Below are 19,700 nucleotides of genomic sequence, written 5' to 3' on the forward strand. Positions count from 1 at the left end.
TCACTGAGTTGCTTAGCACCTTCCTGTTGCTGAGGCTGGTTTTGAACTCGAAATCCTCCTGCCTGGGCTTCTGGAGCTGCTGGGATTACAGGCATGTGCTACCATGCCCAGCTCCATTTGAGGATCTTGATCTTAAGTTTGTTATCTTGTGAAGGATCTCCTGAGTGTTGATTAAAATGTTATTTGGGGGCTGGTGGTGTAGTTGAGTAGTAGGGTGCAAGATTAGTGCATGTGGGGCTGGGGTTGTGACTCATTGGTAGAGCACTTGCCAAACATGTGTGAGGCCCTGGGTTTGATCCTTAGCACCATATATAAATAAAATAAAGGTCCATTGACAACTAGAAAATATATATATAAAAAGAAAAGAAAGATTAGCACACGTGAAGCTCTGGGTTCAATCCCTAGGATTCTACCCCCTCCATCCCTGAAAAAAATTAAAAGTTGACAAAAGAGAACAAGGTTTTGCTTCCTTTTATGTAGGAATTTTTTAAGAGCTGGAAATTTTGCCTAGTTCTATTTCACTCTCAATTTTAATAGTTTTTAAATTTTTATTAGAGATTTTCAAAAGTAAAATTTATTTTCTTTTATCTCTAGGTGTTCTCATCTTTTCTATGAGTTTGACCATCTGAAATGATTATCGGCAGCTAGTAGTTTAATCATTAAGTAGTAGAGAAGAAACATTAATTAGGAGAAAATGTCAAATCTAAAAATGAAAGAGGCAGCCCTTATCTATCTTGACAGAAGTGGAGGTCTCCAAAAGTTTATAGATGATTGCAAGTACTACAATGGTATGTTCAACAAAGACTATTTATGTTAGAAACTTTCAAATAAATTTCTACATATAACTATCCAGACTTTTACATTTGTGTATTTTCACAGATTCAAAACAAAGTTATGCTGTCTATCGATTCAATATTTTAATAAATCCTTCTGATGTTGTTGAATTATATGCTGAACTTGGAAATCACATTTTACACCATCCTTTAAAAGCTGCTCAAGTTTTTCAATCAGTAAGTTAAAGAAAGAAATACTTTTATGCCAATACTTTTATTTTTGGTAACTTGTGTGTTTGTTTGAAATTACAGGTCTGTTTTATTGCTGTTAAGACTCTCTCATTAATTGGACAATTACAGACTGAAACTCAAGTAAGTTTAATTCACTTCTTTTAACATTTATTTATTCTAATTTGTTATATATGACAACAGAATGCATTTCAATTTATAGTACACTTATAGAGCACAATTTTTCATGTCTCTGGTTGTACACAAAATAGATTCACACCATTCGTGTCTTCATAGATGTACTTGGGGTAATGATGTCCATCTCATTCCACCATCTTTCCTACCCCACTGCCTCCTCTTGACCTATCCCTCCCCTTTGCCCTATCTAAAGTTAAGTTTTAATTAACTTTAACAAAGAAAACTCACATGCAAACATTCAAGATGACTTGTTAATTTAATTTTTTATATGCATACTTTTTTGTTTGTTAAAAAGTATAATACATTCTTCAAAGTTCAATTGAACATCTTTTTTTTTTTTTTTGGGGGGGGTGCTGGGGATCAAACGCAGGGCCTTATGCATGCAAGGCAAGCACTCTTCCAACTTTCCAACTGAGCTGTAGCCCCAGCCCTCAATAGAATATCTTAAATATGCATTTTTATCCTATATTACCACTTATACAGTTAAACATTTTTATAATAAATCATTTCAAACATACCCCAAAGGAAAGAAAATAATTAGGAAACTCATATATCTGTCACTCAAATTCGGTGTTTTAATATTTTATCATATGGCATCTTTTTGGGGGAGTGGGAGTGGGGGTATGGGACTAAAGCTAGGGGCTCCACACCACTGAGCTACATCTCCAGCCCTTTTTATTTTTAATTTTGAGGCAGAACCTCACTAAGTTGTGTAGGGCCTTGCTAAATTGCTGAGTCTAGCCTCAAACTTGTAGTCCTCCTGTTTCAGCTCCCAAACTGGCTGCGATTACAGTCATACACCACTGTGTCTGCAGCATCTATTTTTTGTCCAAAATATTTTAAGGCAAATTCCAGGTATTCTATTATTTTACCCCTACATACTTCAGTATCAACTAAATATTATGGACATTTTTTTCTACATAACCACAATGCCATCATTACCCCTTATGAAAGTAATAATAATCCTTTTAGTCTGTACTTAAATTTCTCCAAAATTACCCTAATGTCTTTCAGTTAGTTTGTTAAAATTAGTATCAAAACAAAGTCCACTCATTGTAATTGGTTTTTATATCCTACTAAGTCTCTTTCAACCTAGAGCCATTCCTTTTCCCTCCCTTTTTGTACTATTGATTTTTCTTTTCTTTCTTTTTTTTTTTTTTTTTTGAGTACCAGGGGCACTCAACCACTGAGCCACATCCCCAAACCTATTTTGTATTCTCTTTAGAAATAGAGTCTTAATGAGTTGCTTAGCACCTCATACTTGCTGAGGCTGGATTTGAACTCATGGTCCTCCTGCCTCAGCCTCCCAAACTGCTGGGATTACAGGCATGCACTACCAAGACCAGCTTGTACTATTGATTTTTTGAAGAAAAAAATTATGAAGTGTTACATAGTCTGAATTTATCTGATTATTCTCTTTTAAAAAATATATTTATTTTTTAGTTATAGTTGGACACAATACCTTTTTTTAAATTTATTTTTATGTGGTGCTGAGAATCAAACCCAGGGCCTCGCACCTGCTAGGTGAGCACTCTAGTGCTGAGCCACAACCCTAGCCCTTTTTTTTTTTTATACCAAGGATTGAACTCAGGGGCACTCAACCACTGAACTGCATTCCCAGCCCTATTTTATATTTTATTTAAAGACAGGGTCTAAGTTGCTTAGTGCCTCGCCATTGCTGAGGCTGGCTGTGAACTCTATTTTTTTTTAATTTATAAACATATTTTTTAAAAATATCTTTATTTATTTTTATTTTTTTAATGTGGTGTTGAGGATCAAACCCAGCACCCCCCGCATGTCAGAGGAGTGTGCTACCGCTTGAGCCACATCCCCAGTCCTGGCTTTGAACTCTTGATCCTCCTGTTTCAGCTTCCCAAGTTGCTGGGATTACAGGCATGTGCCACTGCTCCTGGCTGTTTTTTTTTTTTTAATGTTCTAAAAATCTTTAATTTTTATATAGCAGGTTCATAAAGAATACTTTGTAAGATTAGTAATAATGGTAAAAATTGCTTGAAACAAATTATTATGAAATTTGTTCAGGGATGCATAATATGTATAAAAATGAGTTTATTTTTCTTTAACAAGTGTTGCTTTCTGATATACCAAATACATATTAAATCCACGAAATACAAGAGTTTAATCTACATCTGTTGGTTGCTTTAATTTTTCATTTAAAGACAAAATCAAAACCTTTGAAACTACACTTTTCATTATAAAAGAATCAAAGTATATCTGTAATTCTAAAATACCATCAATATAATGAATTCTTCTCACAGACGACACTAAAACATGATAAATATCTTCTGTACTCAATTTGAGGTGCTGTCACTGAAATTAATTATAAATGTCTATTCTGAAAGATGTTGCAATAAAGTTGGTAAACTAAAATATTGATACTGTTTTTTTTAATTAAACTTATGGAATATCTAGAAAGTAGGTTGAATTAGAACCTGTTGACAATTTATAATATTCTTGAAAAATAATTTTGAATGACAAAGAAAGCTATGGTTATAAATTAGGAGTTTTAAAATTATCTTCCTTTAGTGCTTTCAACTGTCCCTTGGTCATAAATTGAAAACTCAAATAATTTCAAATAATCATGGATACTATTTAGACAGAATCTCATGTGTACTTTTAAGGTTGTATAAATGGAATTATAACAAAAAGACAGCTATAACAAGATGTAGCCCCTCTGATTCATGAATAGCACACTATCTTCCAGTAAACTGAGTTTATATTCCACCATCAAATGTGGTTTGCCCACTAGTTCACTTTGAGATGGATCATTAAGAATATCTCCAAATTTAATAGTCTCATCATTATCCCTCAAAATATCCAGGGCAAGGTTTGAGCTCCAAAGAAATGGAAGGCACTGAACCTGCTGTACTGCCTTAAATTCCATTTGTAATTTCAGAGGAGCAAATAAACCTTGGATGTTTCTCAGAGTGGAAAAATTCATTTTATCTTGGTTGAACTGGAAATTTTTTTCCTGATAATTTAAGAGGATGACTGGGCAAAGTTTCATTTTTCACACAAGAAAAACCTTTCCAAAGAAGATCATGACTTTCAAAAGGCCCACTTGCTGAAAGTTCTGAAACTGAAATACTGTCTTTTCAGTTGAGATCCAGGTCCTCTGGTATTCATCTTCTCACCACTCAGGGAACACTGTTCAGCCTCGTTACTGTCAGTAGGCCCTCCCAGATTACTTTCTTGTGGTACTTTTTCCCCTGTATCTTATGTATCTAAAAGAGAATTTTGCTTTAAAGACTTAGATTCAGATTTATCCAATTTTCACCTATTTTAACATAGTTCCAAATGGCACTTTATCAGGAGGCTATAAAGTTGTCCCACTTTTGGCAATATCACAGTTGATCAATGGGTTTAGGTTATATTATTCTGATCCCTCCATTACAGACTTTCTCATTAACTTTCACCTGATAGTTTTAGAAAAATTAGAAGCCATCATTTCACATGGATTTGCAAAAAAGGTGATTTTTCTAATTTCAGCATCTTTTCTGAAATTATACAACAAAATAAATTTTCTTTTATCAAACTATATGATTATTCTGAAATATGATTTATACAGGAAGAGTAAGATAAACTATGATTCTTTTTAAGTTTCAGACAGTAAGGAGGTAAATTCACCCTCTAATTATGACCAATATTGTTTTTTTCTTTTGTTTAAATATGAGAAACTCATGAATCTTTAATATATTTCATATATTTTAATGAATTTCTGTCATCATTTTGATTCTTATAATATTATATCTTTAGGCTTTAGGAGTTCCTTCAAGTTTGCTCCTATGTCCTTTTGACACATGCCATTAATTTATTTTTTTATTTTTATTTTATTTTATTTTTTTATTGTTGGTTGTTCAAAACATTACATAGTTCTTGATGTATCATATTTTCACACTTTGATTCAAGTGGGTTATGAACTCCCATTTTTACCCCGTATACAGATTGCAGAATCACATCAGTTACACTTCCATTGATTTACATATTGACATACTCATGTCTGTTGTATTCTGCTGCCTTTCCTATCCTCTACTATCCCCCCCTCCCCTCCCCTCCCCTCTTCTCTCTCTACCCCCTCTACTGTAGATTATGACTCCCTTAGTTTCTGACATAAGATGCTCCAACTGTATCTGGTATATTTTCTGTCCCAGACCTGGAATCGACCATCTCCCCCAAAGAGCCTTGGTTTTTTTAAGTGAGAAACAACATTTGGAGATGACAATTTGGGTACTAGTAGTGTTCTTTGCTATTGGGTTGACATTATTTTAAAATTCTTTTTCAGTGGGCAAAGTCAGGACATGTATATTTTTAAGGAAAAGTAATGAGTTTATCATTATATTTTATTTATTTTCAATTAAATATTAGACTATAAAATTTGTTTTTCTATAATTTTTAATCTCTTTGCTGTCAGTCTTAAAATTTTTGTTCCCAGGCTAACAGTGTAGCTCAGTGGTAGAGAGCTAGCCTAGTATATGTGAGGCACTGAGTTCAATCCTCAGCACCACATAAAAATAAATAAATAAAATAAAAGTATTGTGTTCATCTACAACTAAAATAAAATTAATTTTGTTTTTCAACACTAACAAATCATTTACTTGACTTATTTTACAATGTACTTATATGTCATAATGCATTTGTTCTGTGATTTTTATTAATAATATTCTTATGTTCTTATCAGATTAACATAGTGCTGAAATTAACACACTTACCTTCTCTGCCAAGTTATTGTCTTGATCTTTGTGAGTTTCCACTTGATTATACATCTCAGAGATTTTATATAATGCAAGGAATTGTGATTGCAATAACAACTGTAACCAAGTATACTCAAGGTGCAAGATTCCTTTGTTCAGACGAAGCATGTCCTTTTTCAAAAGGTAAATATTAAAATGTAAAATCAAAACATGAAACAATTTATTTGTATTCTTTAATCCCAAAACTTGCTTATAATTTGTAATCATTTACAAAGTAGAGTAAATTAGTATCTCCTAATGTTTATAAATTTAATTTGCCTAATCTTTGATAGAAATTATGTTTAGCATCTATATTAGCACAATGTTGGGCCAGAAACAACCCCGATGCAAGGAACAGTTAGTTGATCTACTCTGAACCTGAGTGCAAATAGAATTAATTATCCCTTAATTAGACTAATATTGATTGGAAGTAGGTATATTTGGAAGCAAGTTTAGTTTACCACTGTTGTTCTTTCAGGATTTCAATATGTAAGAGTACATGTGCCTGGAGCTACAGAATCTGCAACAATAAGAAATGATTTTTTGTGCAATTTGTGTTCATCTTCACTCCAAGAAGACAGAAAATTTAGAGTACTTGGTGGTAAAAATGCATTTCATTTTGTAATTTTAATTTTCAAAATACTGCTGATATACGAGTTGAGGATTTAGCTCAGTGGCAGAGCTTAGTGATAGAGCTAGCACATGCAAGGACCTGAGTTCAGTCCTTGGCCATGAAGAAAAAAATATTGTCTGATATTTTAATGTGAAAACTAAGCCAAATATATATTCAAATAACTAATTTGTTTTGTTCTTTTGCCCCAAGATAAACAGATAGTTGAAATAATTGCCACAGAAGCACTTCATGCTTTTCAAGGATATTCTAAAAACCAGCCATTTAGGTTTCAATCTCTTACAATTTTCCTAAGAGGTATGTAAATTCTATTTGAACTCAAATTTCTATAAAATATGGAATTGACTAATTTCTGCTTTATATTATAAATGTACTTCGGTGGCTTAAAAATTGTCATCTTGTCTGGCATGGTGGTATACACCTATAATTTTAGCAACTCATGGGGCTGAGGCAGGAAGATTACAAGTTTGAGGTCAGCCTGGGCAACTTAGTGAGACTATGTTTCAAATAAAAAATAAAAAGAACTCAGGGAATGCCTTCAGTGGTTCAGTGGCCTGGGGTTCAATCCTTAGTACCACCCCCCACACACCAAACATGCACATAAATTGTCATCTTGAGAATTTTTTTAAAGAGTCTCATTTAGTTAATGTATCAATTGTTCATTCAGGCATACAACATTCACTTAAAAATATATTTGCACCTGCAATGTCCTAAATGTTATGCTAAGTCTCAGGTCACAGTCATTTAAAGATAATGATCCTTCATTATTCTATGTGTATATGTCTTATGTTAATGTTGGGGTTATTTTAAAATGTAAGCTTTATGAAAATAGATGCAACATTTGTTTTTTATTTTGCATAGTAAAATCTCAATAACTATTTGTTAAATAAATGAATGAACATTCACAAATGACTAACTGCATCAGTAAGTACCCATGAGAAGACAGTCTTGCCACGAAGGAGAAAATCATTGTCAGTCATCCAAGGAATGATTAAGTTTTCATTGAGAAGCCAAAACTGAAAATAAGAATGGGGCTTAACCTTTTCTTCTGGCTAAAATTGGATAATTTAAACTGTTCAGAAAGAGAAATATTGAATGTAAACCATGTATAGGAAACATAGGAGTTAGAAGAGTTGGGATTCAAAAAGAACTCTTTTCGGGCTGGGGTTGTAGATAAGTGGTAGAGTGCTTGCTTCACACATGTGAGGCCCTGGGTTTGATCCTCAGCACCACATAAAAAAATAAATGAATAAAAATAAAGATATTGTGTCCACCTACAACTAAAAAAATGTTTTTTTAAAAAAAGAACCCTTTTCCCCATGATCTAAGAAGGATACAAGCCCAGACGATAATAAGTAATTTTTATATAGCAATTACTGTGTGCCAAGCATTCTTATGTATATTAACTTATTAGTTAGAGCAACCTATAAGGTAGATTCTGTTATTATCTCTGTTTTTACAATGTGGAAGCTGAGGCACAGAGGGGTACAATAACTTATCCAAGATATAATCACATGCATACAAGCCATACATTGCAATATAGAAATCTAAATGGGTATCTCTTATGGTTTAGCAATGAAGTATCCCCCTAAAAGCTCATGTGTGTGAGAATGCAAGAATGTTCAGAGCTGAAATGATTAGATTGTGAGAGGTGTAATCTAAAGTGGATTAATCTGACGATATGGATTACACAGGCAATGACTGTAGGCAGGTAGGTTGTGGCTGGAGGAAATAGGTAATTGGAAGTATGTCTTTGAGATTTATATTTTGACCTTGGTGAGCAGAACTGTCTCTCTGCTTCCTGGTTGCCATGTTCTGAGCTTCTTTCCTCTGCCATGCCTTTCACCACGATGTTCTAGCTCATTTCCAGCCCAGATCTATGGAGATGACAGACCTTGGACTGAACCTCTGAAACTGTGAGCCAAAATAAACTTTTCCTCCTTTAGGTTGTTCTTGTTAGGTCATTTGTTGTCAGCAAAGAAAAAGTTGACTAAAATACTATTCATCTTGAATTTTAGTGGAAAACCTTTTCTCTAAACTCTACAAAGAACCCAAATAAAACTATAAAAATTAAATGAATAAAAGCAGGACTTTTGGATTTGACATTCAGAAAAGATTCCCAGACTTCCCAGTTCCTTTTCTCCCCCTTGACCTTTCCATGATCTCAGGATATAGCCACCAAACTGATTCCATGTAACTGTTGAAAAGTTATTTATTTAGAGAGATAATAGTCTCTATTTCATTTTCCTCTTGCAGTTTAATCATACTTTTAGTCTTTTTGTTTGGTTGGTTAACCAGTTGTTGATTGATATGGGGTTTTTAGTGTTTGTTTTGATTTTTTATTTTCTGAGTTGTTGAGCCTGATTCTTCTCTTTCAGGTCTGTAGGGTAACACCAGCTATGCTCTCTGAAGCTAAGAGGGAGGGAGATCACTGTTCTATAAAGAGAGACCTTAACCCTTGCTCCTCCTTATAAACCATTTTTTTTTGTAGGTTTACAAGCAATCAACTTCTAGCTATGGAATGGAGATTAATATATTTAAATTTTTAGCCAGTGTGGTGGTGCATGCCTGTAATCCCAGCAACTCAGGAAGCTGAGACAGGAGAATAAGAAGTTTAAAGCCTGCTATGAACATCGATGTGGCAGCATCCCTGTAGCATGCTCTTTTAAGGTCTTCAGGGAATAGTCCGAGAAGGGCAATAGCAGGGTCAAATGGTGGTTCCATTCCCAGCTTTCCCAGGAATCTCCAAACTGCTTTCCAAATTGGCCGCACCAATTTGCAGTCCCACCAGCAATGTACAAGAGTACCCTTTTCTCCACATCCTCGCCAGCACTTGTTGTTGTTTGACTTCATAGTGGCTGCCAATCTTACTGGGGTGAGATGGTATCTTAGGGTGGTTTTGATTTGCATTTCCCTGACTGCTAGAGATGGTGAGCATTTTTTCATGTACTTGTTGATTGATTGTATATCCTCCTCTGAGAAGTGTCTGTTCAGGTCCTTGGCCCATTTGTTGATTGGGTTATTTGTTTTCTTATTGTCTAATTTTTTGAGTTCTTTGTATACTCTGGATATTAGGGCTCTATCTGAAGTGTGAGGAGTAAAATAGCAGCACAATTCACAATAGCTAGACTGTGGAACCAACCCAGATGCCCTTCAATAGATGAATGGATAAAAAAAATGTGGCATCTATACACAATGGAGTACTATGCAGCAATAAAAAATGACAAAATCATAGAATTTGCAGGGAAATGGATGGCACTAGAGCAGATTATGCTTAGTGAGGCTAGTCAATCCCTAAAAAACAAATACCAAATGTCTTCTTTGATATAATGAGAGCAACTATGAACAGAGAGGGAGGAAAAGCAGGAAGAAAAGATTAACATTAAACAGAGACATGAGATGGGAGGGAAAGGGAGAGAAAAGGGAAATTGCATGGAAATGAAGGGAGACCCTCATTGCTATACAAAATTACATATAAGAGGTTGAGAGGGGAATGGGAAAATAAACAAGGAGAGAAATGAATTACAGTAGATGGGGTAGAGAGAGAAGATGGGAGGGGAGGGGAGGGGGGATAGTAGGGGATAGGAAAGGTAGCAGAATACAACAATTACTAATTGGGCATTATGTAAAATTGTGGATGTGTAACCGACGTGATTCTGCAATCTGCATTTGGGGTAAAATTGGGAGTTCATAACCCACTTCAATCTAATGTATGAAATATGATATGTCAAGAGCTTTGTAATGTTGTGAACAACCAATAAAAATTTAAAAAAGTAAAATGGGAAAAAAAAAGAAGTTTAAAGCCAGCCTTAGCAACTTCAAGGCTCTAAGCAACTCAGTGAGACCCTGCCTCTAAATAAAATACAAAATAGGGCTGGGAATGTGGCTCAGTGGTCAAGTTCCCCTGAGTTAAATTCCCAGTTATTACCCCCGCAAAAAAAAAAAAAAAAAAAAAAAAGATTTAAATAAAAAAAAAAAATGAACGCATGCAAAAGCTCTGCCCAATCTGTACGTATACGAGAAGAACCTAGCCTAATGTAAAAGTGTAGACTTTGGAGGAAGGCTGAATTAGATATGAATTTCAATCCTGCCACTTTTTAGTTATTTAGTCTTATGCAATTCACTTAGCCTCTGAGTTCTTTGTGTATCAATGGAGATAAGAATATCTACTTTACAGTTTACAATTACATAATATAAGTACTTTAAAAATATTATAGACAGTAAATGGTACCTTTTACAATTATTTTCTTCCCAAATAATATTATTACTTATAAGATCAGTATTATTCACACTGATTATCATTTAGTGCAAAGATGTTTTATTTTATATAGAATGATCTTTTTTCTTGATTATGTTATAGGAGGGTATCTAGTTGCCATATCATATGCTTCTTGAAGTTAATTCTTATTGCAGCCAAGTATCAAAATTTATCAGCAATAAAATTGCCTCAGTTTACATTATTGGTTCCATTACTTGTGAATATTATACTAAACAAAAGTAAATATTGCATTACTAACTCAAATGCTGAATTGTTACTGATTTGGGATTTTGAACCATATGATCATTTACAAGTTTCATTTAGCAAATATTATTTTCCTCTGTGTTTAATCATTCTAGATGAATTAGTGAATAAAATGAACATAGGAAATGAATATAAAATTATTGGAATTCCAACCTGTGTCAAAACCTCACAAACTGCTGTCTGTATAGAGGCAAATAGCATCACTCTTTGCAATCTAAAAGGTAAGGAAAATCATATATTAACAAACACTTAAATTTAAATACATTTGTTCAGCAAATATTAATTGTTTGCCTTTATTCTGAGAACTCATCTAAACAGTAGGATATGGATGAAAACAGGACAAAAGTTCCTGCTCTTAAATCATACAATAGATTGCCAATAAAATGTAAACTAATCAATAAGATAATTTCTGATAAAAATTATATGGAGGAAATAAAACAGGATAATGTACAATTTTCTGTCAGGCAGGCCTCTTCCTTTGAGTTAAATATTATTTTGAACCTGGTAAGGTGGCATGCACCAGTAATCTCAGCTATTTGAGACGTTGAAGCAGGATGATCAGTTGAGCCCAGGAGTGGGAGGCCAGCCTGGGCAACGTAGCAAGACCCTGTCTCAAAAAGTTTGTTTAAGTTATTTTGATTGTTTTATAATTAGCAATAAGAAAGAGATTCAGGATGCCAAAGAGTTTTTCTACAATACCTTTTATTTATTTCATTTGTTATTTTAATATGAAATATCTAACAAATTTGCCTGTCATCCTTGCCCAACAGCCATACTAATCTTGTTTGTATCATTTCAGTTTTGGTGTATGTGCTGCCACAGTGTTCCACAGTGCCTGTTATTTTCTAGCGAAGGCAATAGAAAATGACTGTTAATCTGAGAAAGAGAGCTCAATAAAATAACACCCTTTTCCTCATCTGAGTCCTGAAATAAGATACCAGATAAAGGTAGATGGGGCCAAACTATCACCTTTATTACTAAAAATTTCCTTTAACAGCTTCAACATAATTTTGCATTACGTAAACAAAAACAGAAAGCCAACCTAATGTTTTAACGTGGTTCACAAATATGTAAATGAAGGAAAGGCTGGTTAAATCTTGAATGGAGTAGAATTTTTTTTGGAATCCCTAAGTAACCATCTATAGTAATAGAGATGCCCAAGCTGTATACTTTAAGTATAAGTGGATTCTAGATACCTCAATTTATCTTGAAGAGAAAACTTAAAAAAACAAAAATGTTGAAGAAAACAAGCACTAATGGACCACACACAGACAGTTCAATGACTTTTTATATTTTCTACTGTGAAATAATTCAAGATTTATTGACTTTGGTAGCAGAACATGATTTATTTGTCGGTGGAAAAGTGTGATTTTTTATGCTGTATTCCAGAATTATACAGATTTAACCTACCACATGTGGCAAGAGCTGGACTAAGATAGGTATCTTTTATTTATGGGTTAGGAGAATAGAGGAATTTATGATGAAATCTATGATGGCAGCCAAGAGAAAGGAGAAGGGGACCGTTATTCATGCATAGCTCAGCTGTTCCTACCAAACTTACCAATTGGATAAATTACTTACCCTTTTCAGGAGCTGTAAAGAGTGAGGGGGTGGAGAAGATCTAGATTATTACAATATACTACAAGATAGTGCTTTCAAACTAATGGAATATAAATCTTTCTTTTAAACCACAATATTCCAGTAGTTCCCATTTTTTTTCTCATTAGCTCTCACAGAAGTTGATATTATTTCAGACATAGAAATGTAGGATCAAATTCAGCAATATAGGAGCCCCATGATTTGCTTTGCTCATTTATGTTTTAGGGGTATAGAAAGATTTGCTTTCAATCCATAGACAATTTATATGAGCAGTGAGGTGACTGCTTTCTTTTATTTTATTTTCTTTCTTTTTTTTTTCATTCTCTGGGATAGAAAGGATAGACAAGCATGACCTCCACTCATAACTTAATATAAAAATTTGAATAGGGCATCATTAGGAGAATGATAATTTCATTTTGAATAACTGGAATTTAAGTGTCTATAATGCTTTTTTTGTTTTGTTTGTTGCATTCAGTTCCTTCAGGAATTAGTGACAACTTCAGATGCCTCCTCTCCTTGACTTCTAGCTCATGCTGGAAGTTTACAGCTATACTTGCCAATATCTTTGCATCACACATTGTTCCTCCTGGGACTTACAATTTACTCAAACTCTGTTTGTTGATGAGTCTAGTACAGACAAGTGACCGTAACAAGGAATCAGAAGATTGCCTGGATATTTTAATTATAACAAGTGATACTCTACTTGTAGACAGGTAAAATAATGTGTAATGAACTTTTACAAATTATAAATTGGTCACAGAATTGCATAAATCCTTCCCATTAGTATTATTTCAAGATGAGTATCTAAGTACTAAGTATTTAAATCAGCTTTTATCAATGAAGTTAAAATTTTTAAAACATGAATTGAGCATTGGAATAACTGCTTTCAATATTTTGAGATTCTAACCAAAGTTTTAATGAATATCACCAATCAAACCTTTACAAATGAATGCATCTTTCATAGGCTCAACCCCCCGATTCCCTAGCTCAGCATTCTGCTTTTGTACCTTGTTTTCATTTTTAAATGATCTTCTCCCTATGAGCCAACAAGCCATTTTCATATTTTTTTACAGATCCTATTCAATAATATTGGTTCACTACACCCAAATGAGGCTATTAAAAAATGTCAAAATTACCGGGCTTTTTGCAGGGGGATTGGAATAAGCCTCTGCTCAGCATTTTGGAGCTCCCCACTAGCAAGTACCTTTTAAAAAAATAGGTTACTTAAATGTTTATGAAACTGGAAATAAACTCTTTACATTTATATCGTTTTTGCAATTCTAAGGCAAAAATAAATTTATAAAATGAAGTTGAAGTTTTTAAAAATTCAAATTAACATTAATCAAACAGATGAACTTCATTAAAGTTAAACCATTACTGACAATGTAAATTTGTTGTTAAGTGCTGCAGATTGCACCAATTTATTCCTCCACTAATAGAACATTAATACTCTCAAGTATTTAAAGCTTCCTCATAGCCTCACCGACTCTATTATCAAACTTTAAATTTTGCCATCTGATGAGTGAAAATGGAATTTAATTTGTATTTCTTTAATTGGAAATAAACTTTAGCATAATTTAGAGCTTACTAAGCATTGTGTTATTTTTCCATGAACTTCCTGTTCTTGGCTATTGTCATTTTTTTCTATTAAACTGTTTACCTGTTTCTTATTGAGTTGTGATACCTGTTGGAAATCAAGGCCTTTATCTCTTTTTCTGCTTGTAATCAGTGTGACTTTTCTTATGGTATTTGGAGCTGAATGAGAAATCTGGTTTTTGTTTATTTGTTTCTAGGTAAAATTTATATATAGTGAAATAATCAGATAATATTATTTAAAACAGTGAGGTTTTACAAATGTATATGCTCCATAACCATAATAAAACTATTTTCATCACTCTAGAAATATGTCTTTCTCTCCTAATTCCCATTTCCACAGGTGATTTCTGTTACCATAGATTAATTTTCCTATTCTTGAACTTCATATAAATGGAACCATACAATGCACACTCTTTTGTGTATAGTTTTCTTGCTCAATATAATGAGCAATCAGTAAGATTGATTCACTTGTGTCTTCATTATTTTTATTGGTGAGTTGTATTTCATTGTATGAATATACCACAGTTTATTTATCTATACTCCCTGTGGTGGACATTTGGGTTTTGCATGTTTTGACTATTACAAATAAATCTGATGTAACCATTCTTTTTTTATTTTTTTCCTGGTGCTAGGCCATGCACATGTTAGTCAAATGCTCTACCACTTAGCTATACTCTGAGTCCTGCTGTAAACATACATATATGCTGTAAACATATATATATATATACAAATAAATAAATATATATTTATTTATTTATTTGTTGTTGGACTCAATACTTTTTATTTTATTTATTTATTTTATAGGGTGCTGAGGATAGAACCCAGGGCCTTGCATGTGCTAGGTGAGCACTCTACCCCTGAGCCACAACCCCAGTTCAGCATGTTTAAATATATATTTTTTTATTTTTCCTTTTATTGGTGAATTATAAATATAGAGTGAAATTTGTTATAACACATTCATATATGTGCACAATAAAACCATATAACCTGAACAATTTCATTCCCCAGTACCTCCCGTTTCCCTTCTCCCCTTCCCCCCCGTCCCCTTTTTCTATTCTACTGATCTCTCTTTTATTTTTTTTTTAATTTGTTCTAATTGGTTATACATGACAGTACAATGCATTTTGGCACATTATACACCAATGAAGCATAGCTTCTCATTCATCTGGCTGTACATGGTGCAGAGTCACCAGTATTGTAATCTTACATATAGGGTAATAATGTCTGTCTCATTCTACCATTCTTCTCATTCCCTCATTCTTCTCATCCCCACTCCTCCCCTCATTCCCTCTGCCTAATCCAAAATTCCTTCATTCTTCCTTATCCACACCCACTATGGATCAGCACCCGCTTATTAGAGAAAACATTCAGCCTTTGGTTCTTTGGAATTGGCTTATTTCATTTAGCATGATGTTCTCTAGCTTCATGCATTTATCTACAAATGCCATAATTTTATTTTTCTTTAAGACTAAGTAATATTCCACTGTATATATGTACCACATTTTCTTTATCCATTTATCTGTTGAAGAGCATCTGGGTTGTTTCCATAGTTTAGCTATTGTGAATTGAGCTGCTATAAACTTTGATGTGGCTACATCACTGTAGAATGCTGATTTTAATTTCTTTATGTATAAACCTAGGAGTAGGGTAGTTGGGTCAAATAGTGGTTCCATTCCAAGTTTTCTGAGGAATCTCTGTACTGTTTTCCAAAGTGGCTGCACCAATTTGCAGTCCCACCAATAATGTTTGAGTGTACCTTTTCCCCACATCCTCACCAAAACTTATTGCTTTTTTTCTTGATAATTGCCATTCTGACTGGAGTGAGATGAAGTAGTTTGAATTGCATTTCTGTAATTGCTAGAGTTGATGAACATTTTTTCATATATTTGTTGATTGACTGTATTTCTTCTTCTGTGAAGTGTCTGTTCAGTTCCTTAGCCACTTATTGATTTTTTTGATAAGTTTTTTGAGTTCCTAATATATTATGGAGATTAGTGCTCTATCTGAGGTGCATGTGGTAAAGTTCTTTTTGTGGGCTTTTTTTAAAATATTACGTAAATACTTAGGGGTGGAATTCCTGGGTCATAAGGTAAATGACAGTTTTCCAAAGTGGGTGTGCCATTTTACATTTCTAACAACGATGTGTTTTCTTTGTCCCCATCCTCACCAGTATTGACAGTCATTTTCTTCTTTTATTTTCTTACCAGTCTTTTCCATTTTAGCTGTTCTAGTAGATGTGAAGTGCTATCTTGTGGTTCTTGCATTTCCCTAATGAGTACTCATATAAGCTTTTCCATATGTTTATTGGCCATTCGTATATCTTGTTTTATGAAGTATCTGTTCTAGTTCTTTTTAGTTGTGTCATTCTTGATCAGTGTCCTTTGTCACATATATGTAGTATGAAAATTTCTCTCATTCTAAACTATGTTTTTAAAGAATTTTCTTAAAATTCTTAAAGAAAATTTGAGCAGAACTTTTACCTTGATAAAGTTCAACTTATTATTTTCTTATATGTTTCATGTTTTCTGAGTTTTGTTTAAGAAATCTTTGCCTACCTCAAGCTCAGGAAGTTTTGTTTTGTTTGTGATACTAGAGATTGAACCCAGGGGTGCTCTACCATTAAGCAACATCCCTAGCCCTTTTATTTTATTTTATTTTTTATTTTGAGACAGGGTCTTGCTAAGTTGCCTAGGCTGGCCTCAGGCTCAAGATCTTTGTGCCTAAACCTCCTGAGTAACTGGGATTATAGGCATATGTCACTGTACCTGACTTCATAAAGATTTTTACAAATGTTCTTCTAGAAGCATTATAATATTTTTAACTTTAATATTATGTCTTTAATTTATATCAAGTCAACTTGTGTATATGGTATGAGGTAGGAAAAAAGATTAATGGTTTTTCCAATGGATTTGTCTTATTTTTCTACATCATCTGTTGATAAGATCTTCCTTTTCCCTGTTTTTGTTTTATTTTTGTTTCTGTCTTTTTGCAGGGGAGAGGGTTTGAGCATTCCAGGCTGGGAGCAATATCTCCATCCCTGTTTTGGTACTATTGTTGAAAATTAGTTGGTACTACTGTTGAAAATTAAACTGAATATAAAATTGAACTATTTGAACTCTATTTTCTGTTGCTTTGGTCTGTTTTCTATGCTTATGTCAATACTGCACTCACTGCCTTGATTATTATGACTCTATGTTCAGCCTTGAAACCAGATGATGCAATCTTAGTCTTCATTTTCAAAACTTTAGAAACTACTATAGGCCTTTTGTATTTTCTTATAAAATTTATAATCAATATTAATACCAACATTCCCTCCACCCTCAAAAAGCTTTTAAGGATTTTGATTTTGATTGTTACTGCATTTAGCTTACAAATAAATTTTGGAGAGAATTTATATCTTAGAAATATTAAGTATTTCTGTCATTTGCTATAGACATATAGAAATAAAATTGATTTTTTATTTTGACCTTGTATTCTGTGACCTTGTATCAGTTTTTTAAAATATTTTTAATTAAAAAAAAATTTAAAACCTTTATTTTATTTACTTTCTTTTAATATGGACCTGAGGATGAACCCAGGGCCTCACATGTGCTAGGCGAGCACTCTACTACTGAACCTCCACCCCAACCCCTTGCATCAGTTTTGGAAATTTCTCAGTTGATTCCAATTATTTATTTATTTATTTATTTATTTGGATTGAAAAAGGAGCACTCAGCCACCGAGCCACATCTGCAGCCCTATTTTGTATTTTATTTAGAGACAGAGACACATTAAGTTGCTTGCCACCTCACTTTTGCTGAAGCTGACTTTGAACTCAGGATTCTCCTGCCTCCACCTCCTGAGCTGCTGGAATTACAGGCATGCACCACTACACGGCTGATTCCAATTTTTAGACAAGTTTGAGGCCCATTGTTTCATATCACAAGGTTGCCAGCCTGGCTACATCCAAGAGTTACCTGGGTCTAATATATAGCCAGGTTTAAAAAATATATAGCCAGGCATTGTGCTGCATACCTAGATCCCCACTTACTCAGAAGTCTGAGGTGAAAAGATCACTTCAACATGCAAGTACAAGACCAGTCTGGGCAACCCCCAGCAAGATTCTCCATCTCGAAATAATAAAACTAAAAATAACTTAGGACTGGGTACCACTTCCATCCATAGATTCTAAGTGGTTTGGAGTAGAACCTGGCATTGGAATTTGTTGAAAAGCTCTGCCAGTGATTTTAATGTGATCTAAGGGTGAGAACCACTGCTCTTACAGGCTTGAAAAGTTTCTTTAAATGTCATTCCCTCATTTTGTATCTCCAAACTAATATTCAAATTCCTTGGAATGGCACATACACTAAACATATTTTATAACATCCTCCTATCCACATCTAAAGGGATACTATCTCAACTTCTTTTGCATTGCATGTCTACATCTGCTTATCACAGTTGATTGCATCAGCAAGTTGTAATTTCTGTGGCAAGAATTTTAAAGCTAAGCTAAGATAATCATATTCCTTTCTCAGAATATGAGAAGTGAAGAAATCGAGGCAATTAAAGAGAGTTAAAGACTGAAAGGGTATATCAAGAATTGCTGTGATACAGAAGCATCAGTAGACCTGATAAGACATTGACAAACCTAATGTAAAGATTTTGAATATGAAAAAGAAAGCAATCCATAAAAAGACAATACCCAATTCCAATATTGTCTCTCTGAAGCTTCCTCTGACTCCTTTTCCCCAGGAAAAAATAATAATACTCACTTTTTTATATATTTATTTTTTAGTTGTAGTTGGACACAACACCTTTATTTCACTTGTTTTTTTTTTTTTTTGTATGTGGTGCTGAGGATTGAACCCAGGGTCCAGCACGTGCGAGGCGAGTGCTCTACCACTGAGCTACCACCCTAGCCCATAATACTCACTTATTATTATTATAAAATAATACTTATGTGTGTCCTAAAGACAAGATTTTAGTACTCATCACATTGTATGTTAGTTTTTTTATGTCTCTTCTGGAGTGGGCTGTGCAAGTTGGGGACCAAGTTTCATGTTCTTATACCTAGCCCCTAGTTAGTATACACAGGTATATTAGATGCTAAATCAAATTCAATTTAATTGTGTATCTGTTAATACTTTATGACTTCTGAAAATAAAATATTAAATAGTAGTAATGAATAAATTATTTTTCCCTAGGCTTTTGAATTTTAGCATAAACCTTTTTCCCCATGGTATACGCCATCCAGTCTCTACTGAAATTTTTCCTACTCTATCCAGAAATAAATATGGAACTGGAGCAGTTAGCATTCAAGCTGGCAGTGCTTTGTTAGCTAAAGATGGTATCTGCTTTATAGGAGACTTGTCTTCACACAAAAAAGATAAACTTGAACAACTTCAATCAGGTAAACAATATTTTTA

The 19,700-nt window shown here is 33.7% G+C and overlaps 1 protein-coding gene and 2 pseudogenes across 1 annotated transcript in view; 1 reads left to right on the forward strand and 2 right to left on the reverse strand.

The window, feature by feature from the left end:
* Positions 1-629: 629 nt before the first annotated feature.
* Positions 630-19,700, forward strand: part of Mcmdc2 (minichromosome maintenance domain containing 2) — a 33,700-nt gene continuing 14,629 nt past the window's right edge. The window contains exons 1-9 of the mRNA XM_026410028.2: positions 630-788; positions 880-1,010; positions 1,086-1,145; positions 5,896-6,091; positions 6,426-6,548; positions 6,771-6,875; positions 11,196-11,321; positions 13,175-13,412; positions 19,479-19,684. Coding sequence (XP_026265813.1) covers positions 695-788; positions 880-1,010; positions 1,086-1,145; positions 5,896-6,091; positions 6,426-6,548; positions 6,771-6,875; positions 11,196-11,321; positions 13,175-13,412; positions 19,479-19,684 — 1,279 coding nt within the window. The 5' untranslated portion in view covers positions 630-694. The remainder of the gene's footprint in view (positions 789-879; positions 1,011-1,085; positions 1,146-5,895; positions 6,092-6,425; positions 6,549-6,770; positions 6,876-11,195; positions 11,322-13,174; positions 13,413-19,478; positions 19,685-19,700) is intronic.
* On the reverse strand, positions 3,871-4,343 carry LOC113197597 (proteasome maturation protein pseudogene; annotated as a pseudogene).
* LOC113197612 (U6 spliceosomal RNA) lies at positions 11,823-11,920 on the reverse strand (annotated as a pseudogene).

Source organism: Urocitellus parryii, chromosome 7 (genome assembly GCF_045843805.1).
Source record: "Urocitellus parryii isolate mUroPar1 chromosome 7, mUroPar1.hap1, whole genome shotgun sequence".
Taxonomy (NCBI): domain Eukaryota; kingdom Metazoa; phylum Chordata; class Mammalia; order Rodentia; family Sciuridae; genus Urocitellus; species Urocitellus parryii.